Source organism: Ictidomys tridecemlineatus, chromosome 7 (assembly GCF_052094955.1).
Source record: "Ictidomys tridecemlineatus isolate mIctTri1 chromosome 7, mIctTri1.hap1, whole genome shotgun sequence".
Taxonomy (NCBI): Eukaryota; Metazoa; Chordata; class Mammalia; order Rodentia; family Sciuridae; genus Ictidomys; species Ictidomys tridecemlineatus.
Window position 1 is genome coordinate 104,326,311 of NC_135483.1, and position 10,793 is coordinate 104,337,103.

The 10,793-nt window shown below is 46.0% G+C and overlaps 1 protein-coding gene across 1 annotated transcript; it reads left to right on the top strand.

Moving 5' to 3' along the window:
- Nucleotides 1-4,852: 4,852 nt before the first annotated feature.
- On the top strand, nt 4,853-7,211 carry Tex51 (testis expressed 51). Its single transcript, XM_040293393.2, has 7 exons — nt 4,853-5,051; nt 5,147-5,221; nt 5,431-5,520; nt 5,762-5,779; nt 5,872-5,955; nt 6,989-7,061; nt 7,148-7,211. The coding sequence occupies exons 1-7, from the start codon at nt 4,853-4,855 to the stop codon at nt 7,209-7,211; spliced, it is 603 nt and encodes a 200-aa protein (XP_040149327.2).
- Nucleotides 7,212-10,793: the final 3,582 nt, after the last annotated feature.

Here is a 10,793-nt window from a genome sequence, read left to right on the forward strand (position 1 = left end):
CATCTTGTTTCCAAAAGCAGCCCCAGCCTCATCCCTCAATCACAAGTTTCTGCCAACAACTGCTATGATTTCAATAAGTGTCCCTCAAAGGCCATCGCGGAAGGCTTGGTTCCCATCCTGTAGCTCTATTGAGAGTCGGCAGAATCTTTGAGATGTGGGGCCTGGTGGGAGGAATTTAGGTCTCTGGGAGTGTGCCTTCTCTTAAGAAGACTGTGGGACTCTGACACTTTTCTCTTCCTCTCTTTTTGCTTCCTGGCCACAATGAGTAAGCAGGTCAGTCTACCATACACTCTCCACAAGGATCTGCTACCTTTGCCACAGATCCAAAGAAAAAGGGTCAATTGAGCATAGACAGGAACCTCTGAAACTATGAGCCAAAATAATCCTTTTCTAATTTTAAGTTGATTATCTCAGGTATTTTGTCACAGGAACAGAAAAACTAACACAATAACCACATGAGCTTGAAATAGAAACCCAAACTTCAGTCAGCAATGTAGGTAGCCCAGCTGACTTTAGGAATTTAGCCTTGTGAGAAACTTTCAGCAGAGAACCCAGCTCAGCTGTGCTCTAATTTCTGGACACCATTAGATAATAGCTGTTATTATAGGCTACTAAGTTTGTGGTAATTTGTAATTCAGCAATAGAACACTCAAACATGGGGAAATTTGTACTTGAAAGGGAATTAGGAGGGTTTCAAATGCCAAAATAAGAGGTGATCCAGTTGTAAATTTTGTCTTGCTTTAGCAGAGAAGGGTAATATGAGGGGACAGCAATCCGAATGTGGGGGAGACCTAAAACCAGGTTCTAAGATGGAAACTGCTATGTTTTGAATGTGTCCCACAAATTTTATAAGTTGGAAATGTAATTTCCATATCCATACATCAATGGTACTCAGAAGTGGGGCCTGTGGGAGGTGATGGGTCATGGGAGCTCTTCCCTCATGAATAAATAAGTCTACTCATGGATTAATGAGTTGCCAAGGGTGCAGCTTTGTTATCAAAGCATGTTCTCCCTGGCTTGCTTGCTCTGTCTCTCCATGTGGTACCTCTCACCATGCCACTGTGCATCAGAAAGACTCTCACCAGATGCTGAGACTCTCACTCAGAAGATACCAACCAGTTCAGTGTTCCTGGACTTCCCAGCCTCCAGAACAGGGAGCCAAATAAATGTCTATTCTTTATACATTACCCAGTCTCAGACACTTGCTTATAGCAACAGAAAATGAACTAAGACAGGAATCTAAAGGAATTCTTAAACTGAAAAGAATGTGCTTGGCCTCTAAAAGAGAAGTTGATTTTTGTCTTCAAACCCTCCATGAGCTGCCCTAGGTAGAGGTATTGGACATGCCCAGGTAACCAGAAGCACAAGATGCAATGTGATCTTTTTTTTTTTTTATTGTTGGTCGTTCAAAACATTACATAGTTCTTAATACATAATATTTCACAGTTTGATTCAAGCGGGTTATGAACTCCCAACTTTACCCCGTATACAGATTGCTGTATCACATCAGTTACCCTTCCATTGATTGACAATTCACTATAGCAAGATTATGGCAATGTGATCTTAACAGAAGGAAGATTCTAACACTCCAAGATGTCTAGAAACAGAAAAGGTTGCCTTCATTATTTAGATGTCTAGTTCTTTCCCCCAAAGTATATAACACACAATTGAATTAAATTATAAATAAGAGAAGAAATCAGGGTGAATAAGTAGTGATTTTTAAAAACTCATGAGATACCAGCAATGGGCAGGGGGTTAGATTTTAAAGATTGGTGCAGTCAGCAGTTCCTGTCTTTCTCAATTTTTGATGTCACTTCAAATAGTTGGTATCACTGTTCCCAATAGATGCTAAAGATGTAGAGATGAACTAGGATGATATTGGACCAGGGACAAAATAACACCTGCATACTGCCATTACTGCATGTTTCCCAAAGGAAAAGCAAAAATTGAGAAAAGGAATGACTCCAGCACAGCCTAATACTTTGGCCCTAAAAATTAGCATGAAATTCTAGCAAGTATGAGGGCATCCTGTGGAAGACTCCTTTACCCCTGATGACCCAGTCCCAAGCTCTGTAAAGACTTATTCTTACAATTCACTCCCAAAATCCAAACTTGAGTCTTGGACCTTACCATACTCAATTTGTTAGAAAACTATAATTGCTGGGGAAAAATGGAAGAGCCTAAGCAAGATCAAAGAAAGCCAGGAAGGAAATCTGGCAGCTAGAAGGAGTTGAGCTCATTGCCCACTGCAGACTTTCCTCCACCCAAGGAGAGCCAGCCTGGCCGTCCATCATCCCAGGACTTCCCTTGACTACTGCCCCAAGAGTTCTCTCATCTGTCTGTGCATTCAAGTCCAGTCCCTTCACTTCCCAACAATCATCTTTCTTGTTTGATTGGCTTACTTAGTCGGAGCACATCCTCCAATAACTTTCTGTAAGAAGGTAAAAGAGGTTAGTTTTAACTTGCCTTTGCTAAGAAGACATTAGTCAGTCTTCCTCCTTGTTTGACGTTTGACCGAGTATAGCATTCTAAGATGGAAATATTTTTCTCCGAATGAAAAAGCATTACTTCATCAACAGCTAACTTTCTATATTGATCTTGAGAACCCTGAAGATATATTAAGCACTTGGTCTCCTGTACCTAGTCTATTTCTTTCTGTGCTTTGCTGTGTTTTTTTCTTATTCCTAGGGGGTGGGAAATGCCTTCTTTGTGAGATCTTTCTATCTGGAAATTCACATCTTTCACTTCTAAAAAATTCACATCTTTCACTTCTAAAAAATTTTTCCTTCTCTCATTTTTATTAGTTCCCTGTCCTTTCCTCCCATACACAGGCTTTCTGGGGCTACCTTGGAGTGGATGGGAAGAGGAAGAAGAGCATTGTAAGCAGTAGGTTTTTGTGCTATATATCTCTGAACCCTATCCAGAGCACCAAGGTGGGAATACCTGCTTCTCCCAGCTTGGATTCCATGCAAACAAGACCTTCTTTTCCAGAAGCATTGCCTGATAGAAAAAATATGGGCACATCCCTAAATATTTCTCCAAATTGTCCAAAGCCAGGGTGAGACAAGAGCTCAGCAGTACTCAGAACCATCCTCTCACTACAGAGCCCACCTAACTGAATGCAAGCAAAATTTACCAATTCAACTGCTATTTATTATAGCATAACTTTATGTCTGCCTACCATTTCCCTTTCCAAAAGAATTCCTCCCTGAGCATCTTTCTTACTCAATTTGTTGTAAGTAATTTTATTCCCTCCAGTTTTTTTCCAGAACATGTATTTGCTGAATCTCATAGACTGATTATCTAATTTTATAATTTTTCTTTTCCTAATTGCCATCTCTTATCTTTCTGTACTGGTGTCTGAAACACTTCTGGAACTTCATATCCCAACACATTTTTAACTTTTTCAATTTCTTCTATCATATTTTTTAAAAATATTTTTAATTGTAGATAGACACAATACCTTTATTTATGTGCCTCACACATACTAGGCAAGTGTTCTACCACAGAGCCATAACCCCAGCCCTCTTCTGTCATATTTTTACTCTCCAATAATTCTTTTTATCTCACTTTTTCTTTTATAAAGCAAGCTCTTCCTGTCTGGAAGAATAATATTTTGTCCATTTCACTAAAGTGAAGTTCTAAGTTTTCTGCTTCCCATGATCTCTTATGACTTTTCTTTTTCTGAAGTTTATGTTTGCCTTTGGTTTAAATTCTTGCTATTATTTTTGTCATTCTCATTGGAAGCATTCCTCAAATTCCTGGTGGCCCTCAGCTGCCCATAATCTATCCCAGACAGTCCCTCCTGGCCTTTAAACATCTGGCTCCCTGCTTTCACACCCCTAGCCAAGAACAAGCCCTACGTGTGGGCTATAATTCCTCAGCACTGCGCTACTCGTGTCCATAGCTGGAGTTAGGTGAGTGACTTCTCCAAGACACTCAGAAGCTGGTCAGAAGCATAGCATGCACAAAAGGGCAAAAATTGTCAGCTTAGGAATGACTGTGACAAAAATCCCCAAAACTATTTTTTTTGCTCCTCCTCCTCCTCCTCCCCCCCTCCTCCCTCCTTCCTCCTCCTCCCCCTTCCCCTCCCCCCTCCTCCCTCCTCCTTCCTCCTCCTCCCCCTCCCCTTCCCCTCCCCCTCTTCTTCTTCTTTTTCTCCTCCTCCTTCTCCTCCTCCTCCTCCTCCTCCTCCTCCTCCTCCTTCTTCTTCTTCTCACCAATTCTTCTTCAGTGTGTATTGTACAAAAGAACTGCCCTACAGGTGACTTCTTCCTTCTCTACACTTCCAGACACTGCTGGCTACAACTCTGTCTTCACTATCTGACTACACAATAACTGGAGGATCTGTCCAAGTCTCTGTGACTTGGCCAAACACAATGTAGCTGCTGGGTTTTATACGCCCTGAAAAATATATTTTCCATATTCTTCCTCCATGGCTGATCATTTCTATGTGGAAAAGTACAGAGACACTCAGAATCTTTTTGCACAGCTAACCTTCTTGCTGTGCTGCTCTTTCCTGAACTCTTGAATTTCAGTCTTGCTCATCAATTTCTTACAAGATAAACTCAGTGATAGTTGAGCACCCATCAAGAAGCAGCACAGCTGTCCTAGATCCTCATGAGAACCCTCCCCACCAAACATCAGGGACCCCATTTCCAGAGGAGTAACCAAGCTGTGCTTGGGTCTGATGCCAAAGCCTATGTTCACCACAGCTGACCATAGAACTTACTTTTGTTAACCCTCAGAATTTACTTTTGTTCTGCCAAGAGAATGCAGTTCCCAGGGGGACAGGGTGCCAGCATTCCACATGGAACTACAGGCAGGGCCATGTGTGCAGAGACCCCAGAAGATGCTGCCTCTCCTGCTCATCTTTCTCCTGACAACCGCTGGTGAGAAGACCTGCCTCCGTTGCTGGCCAGAGATGCCTGCCCTGCTGGACTATGACCTGCAGATTCTCTGGGGCACCTCGCCACCACCAGTAGAACTCTCCCAAAGCCTCCACTCCTTCTTCCTGGAAGATACTTCCTCGATAAAATCCTCTTATCTTGGTGAGGTACTTCCAGGATTCCAGGATCCAGGACTCACCCTTTCACCCAAACTGGATCTTACTTCCCTGGCTTTCCTCATACATCTCGCCCCTCAGATAAGAACCATCTGGAAGAAGAAACAGCCCAATTCTTCAGCCAAGTTGACCAAATCATTCAGAAGTTACGCAATAGTGAGGAGGCCAAGTGTCCCAGGGCCCTGGGGTTTGGGTTGGCAATATCCCACTCTCCAAAGCATTCCCAGAGGACTGCTTTGGTCATAGGGTGGGAGATGGACACAGCCTGACTCTGTGTCCTCTATGGAATTTCTGTTTGAAGACAAATGTGAAATCCCAACATGGAGCAATTCACACAACTGAGCACCCTTTCCCCCCTACTCCAGATAAATCGTCACTTCTGGAAGAGATTCGTGTATATAAGGGTCTCCTTGCCGAGAGGCTGAATAGGAGATCAGAGGAGCTGATGCAGAAGGGTGAGAGATGGGACTTCCGCTGCCCACGGCCCAGCTCTTCACCCCCATGGAGACCCAAGGCCTGCAGAGTCCAATCTGAAGCCCCTCCCAGACTCTTCCCAGGAACCCCCAGCCCTAACCACAGGCTGGACACCTTCCACACCTTCCCCAGTTCCATGTCCTGCTCACACCCCCAACCCCTCTTGGCTCTGTCTGCTCCCCCAGTGCCTCAATTTCTCCACCATCTCACCTTTCCGGGCAGCCTGCAATGAGTCCTGTGGTGAGTGTGCTTGGGTACTGGGCTTGACTGAGGGACAAGAGCCCCCCACCCCCCACAGCTTCCTCTAAGGCTCCTGCCCATCCCCCTCATAGACATCAGATCCACAATAGAGGTCACTGTGTGTGCAGACTGTAATACCCACGTCTTATCCTGCAATGACGCTGCTCTCTGCCCAGGTCAGTGGTCCCTGCTTTGTCCAGCGTACCCTCTCCTGGCCCTTCACCCCTGGGGCTATTATTGTTTCTCTCCCTCTTTTTTCTCTGTCCAACTCAAAACTTTTCTTGCTCATCTTCCTCCTCCTGGGTGATGGTAGTGCCTTTGGGATTTCTTAACATTCATGTGTCCAGGTTTAGAGCCTGAAAGCCATCTACCGCTAGGTCCTCAGAGTCAACATGCTTGGAAATGTGCCTAAACCCATCTCCATTGCCCCCAAACCTGCTCTGCCTTCACGGTCCTTTTCAGCATATGTCTCTACTCAAACCCTCCACTTCCTAAGCCAGGAATCTCCCTCCATCCTAAATCATGGGTTCCCCAAGCCTTGCTAAATAACTTTTAAATGTGTTCCTATATTTTCATTCTAACTTGTGCCCCTCTTCCTCAGACATCCTAATCGCTCACCTGAGTTATGGCAAACTTTCCTAACTGGCTTCCCTGCCCCTCCTGGCCACCACAAAACTCTTCCTCAAGGAGAAAATTTGCCCATGATACTCCCTGTTTATAACTTTCAGTAGCTCCAAATATCCCAGATAACATCCAACCTCCTTGGGAAGCCCCATGTGAGCAGCCCCTGCTCATCTCCCATGGCCCCGACTACCCAGCCACACCAAGCTGTGGACACTCTGGACAGATGTGCAGCTTCATGCTCCCATTCCTGAACATGTCTTCAGCCTGGAACACAGGTTTGCCTGTGACCCGTGGAAATGAACTCTATTTGTCTTTGACAGTCCCAATCAGAGGTCCTATTTTCTGAGCAATTTTCTGACGCACTCCCACCCCCAGGGACTCATCGTCCTTTCTCCCCATCCCATGCGCTGTCCTATTTCCCACACAGTAATTGTTTCCTTGTCCTCTTCCTAGAGAGCAGGGACCATGTCTCATTCATCTCTTGAGGTGGGCACAGAAATAGTGCTCAGTCATTAGCTCTTCTCTAGAGCCCAGACAGTCCCTCCTGGCCTTTAAACACCTGGCTCCCTGCTTTCACACCCCCAGCCAAGAAAATGAAGTCCTACATATGGGCTATAATCCTCAGCACTGTGCTACTCGTGGCCATAGCTGGAGTTGGGTGAGTGACTTCTCCAAACCCCAGGGTGCCCAAGGAAGAATTCCTATTCCTTGACTGACCCATCTCCATCCTGTTTCCTGGCTCAGATGTTACCTCCTCTGGCTCAAGCGGAAGAAAAAGAAGGAAGCAGAAGAGGTACTGAGAAAGTAGAGCCCTGCCAGACTGTAGGCCTGCCACAGGGGAATAAGCAGGGTGCCCTGTGGGGGAGCAAGGCCTGGAGGCCCCAGCTCTGGTCCTGAACATAGCAGGTTCATGGACCAGAACACAGGAAGGCCACACATCAGCCCCAAGCACACAGACACACCCAGGACCAGGGGCCCAGCATGTTTTTCCAGGCAGATTTGGCAGTGGGGACTCCCAGCAAGAGGTCAGAGAAACCCAGGGCAGAGTGGAAACCCTGCTTATTGTCTTTGCAGGAAAAACAAGGTAGCCACTCATCTCTTGGAAGTGCAAAGAAGTCACAGCAGGAACTGGAGGAAAAACAATCCACCTCCACCCTTGGTAATGGTAACGGTAACGTTTCCACTGATTCCTTCCATTGACCGCTCCCAAGTTCTGAGACCCAAAAGACTGTCTCTCTCATGGGCTCCCTACACACATACATGTGTAAATAGTCCTTTCATTAAAACATCCTCTTTGTATTCTAATTGACTGTGCATTCTCTCTCCTGCTAAGATCAGGAATAAAACTAGATCATCTCCCTCGCTGACCCTGTGTGGACTGCCATGTCTGGGGCCAGAGCTCTGAATGAGCAGCCTAGAGCCTGGGTTCCTATCTTGACTTCCAAACAGGGCCCTAGGTTTTCCCCTCTGAGTCTCAAGTTTCTCCTCTGAGCATGAGAATGAGGGAGGACTGGTTCATATTTGTTACCCAATATTTGTTCATGGCATGGATCCTAATTCAAAGGTAGGATACAAGGAATAAGAAATAGGTAGAAAGGAGACCTAAAAGAAGAACAAGAAATTAGGATTTAAATTCTGACGTTCCACAGACTTCTCCAGGCCTCCCATTCCCTAAGCCAGTGTCTCTCTCCTAAGCTTATTACTTCCAAATTCCTGAGAAATTTATAAATCTACCTGTGCACTGTTAATTGACCTCTGATAAATTGATTAAGCAAAGAGAGAGGTGATATCTTGAGGAAACCATAATTTAGGGAATTTTCCAGAGCTATTTATTGACCAGATAGTGAAGGCAACATCAGCTCGATGATCCCGAGACTGCTCAGACCACCAGAACCCATCTTGAAATCACCAGACTGATATTATTCCTGCATACCTTCCCTTAACTACCCCTCACCAAGTTTCCTTTAAAAGAAGGGCAGGCAACTCCAAGACTGCACCTCTTACCCTCCAGAATGGTCCGCATTCTCCCTTGAATGTGTATTCCTTGCTTCACCCCCAAAAGTGCCTCTCTCTTGAGATTGCCCAGTTCTCACCTGAGTGGGTAGCTACTTTCCTCAATCAACCTCTGTCTATACCTGGCAGGTCTATGTGAAACTCTCTTCCACCACATAAGCCAAGAACCCTGCTGGTGCTCAGTCAGTTGTCTGAAAACTCTTCAGATACTTCATTGGATATGCTTCTCCCATAAACAATCCTCCTGATCCTCAGTGACCTACCACCCTCTTCCCCAGAAATAGCTTCTTTTTTCCTGGTCTCCAAAGTAGTAAGAGACCTACACAAGTCTCTCCTTATTCCAAATCCAGAGATCAGGGCAGAGGTAGACCAGGTGCCTCAAGGGGTTCCCATCTATGGACATGGAACAGAAGAGGCAAGGTGCTAATTAAGTCCTGAGCAAAAGCAGAGACTAGAAGGAGACCATCAGAAAACAGGCTCCAAGTCCAACCATCAATCACCAAGGCCACCAAGTCCTAGCCAGGATGGCCAAAGTGCACCCCTGGTACTACTAGCCAATGAAGTCCCCTGGTCTTGCCTGTGATGGGAGCTTAGTCACCTCCTGCTTCATGTCCCTCAATGCCCCTTTTTTTTCAGGCCCCAAGGCTGCCAGGCTAAATGGAACTCCCTGCCTCTCCTCACTGACACTCCCACTCTCTTAGCCTGGTCCTAGTTTCGTCCTGAAACTAGCCAGGGCCCTTCTGCAACCTGGAGTTCTGTGGAGCCCCCGAAGGCCCCTGCCAGATTCAGGGTCCAGGTCATCAGATCTGCTCCTGGGCACAGAAAGGAAGTGGGTCTCGGGCCAGAGCTCTGAATGAGCAGCCCAGAGTCTTATCTTGACTTCAAAACAGGGCCCTGGGTCTTCCCCTCTGAGTCTCAGGTTTCTCCTCTGAGCATGAGAATGAGGGAGGACTGGTTCATATTTGCTACCCAATATTTGTTCATGGCATGGATCCTAATTCAAAGTCCTTGCTCCTTTCCCTGCTTCAGTGTTCTTTCTTCACTGATAGACTGCTGGGGCCTTCAGCCAGGTTCCTAAAATAAGTCCTTTTGTGTCCTATGCCCTGCTGGGGCTCCCTCCTTGGAGCCCATGGCTGGACCCAAGAGCAGGCCAGTTTCAGTATCCCCACTCTGCAGTAAGGACTTCTCTTGGGCATAGCTCAGGTCCTGCTAGAGGCCCTAGAGGCAATGGAAGTGGGTCCCCACCCCAGGTATCTCACCCAGCTGGGGATCCAGGATCCAGGAAGGCTTCCCTGAGGTAGTGTCTTAAAACTATGTGATGGTCCAGGGAAGAGCAGAAAAGGAGAGTCCAAGAGTTCAGCACTGCAGAGTAATAATGGAGGTACAGAAACCTCCATTATTTCAAGAAACTCCAAGGTACAGGGTGTGGCTGGAGGAAGGAGCACAGGTGAGAAGAAAACAAGTGAGGCCCAGAGGAAGTCAGAGAGAAGAGTGCACTGAGCTGAATAACAGCAGCTGGGCAGGGAGGGCTAAGGAGGGGAGTGTGAGGACAGAGTGGTAACCATTCTGGCCAGGCTAGAGTTCACCAGGCAGCTGGCCTGACTCCAGGGTAGAGAAAGCTGCTGATCACCCAGGACATAGAGAAGCCAGATGCTCATGGTGGTGATGGTGTTTGTCTATTTATGTTTAAACTGGGTCCTAGGTCATTACTTAAAGTATCCAGGATGACTGTTTTCTGATGCATGCAGTAAAATAGAAAGCCCTGGGCGTAGTTTATATGAAGTACGAGTCTATGTGTCTGTGTGCATGCATTTCATATCAACAGAATTTTTATCATTTTGTGAGCATATTTGCATGAAAACTCGACATTTAGTTTTGCAAGAGTAGAAAGATTAAGGAATTTGGAGTCAGATAAAAATATAGTCTTGCTCAAAACATAGGCTCTGGAGGCCTTCTGCTTCTGGCTATGACAGAGTAGCTTAGCAGATCAACCCTCCTGGCAAAGGGAACATGAAATAAAATGCACCAAAAAAAACACATTAGAACAAAAAGTCTGCTTTGAAGCTTCAGAAGAGATAGGTCCCAAGTATCCAAGGTCTTGGAGAGAAGGGGAGCTCAGAATGTACCCAGAGTTCTGTTGTATGCATCCCATGTGCATAGGCCAGGCTACAGCAGCACAGGGAAGAGGCTGCAGGGGTGGGATTGAGGGTGACCTTACAGTTGGAGGGAGCGTGCAGCAATTGTGGGACCACAGAGTCAAAACCTGCAGTTCTAGCACACCAAGACAGAATGTGAGGAGTCTAGATCTGAAAGTAGGAAGGTGCAGAAAAGTAAACTGCATCTCTTTCCTCACCAACCCACTCCCATGCAGCCTAGA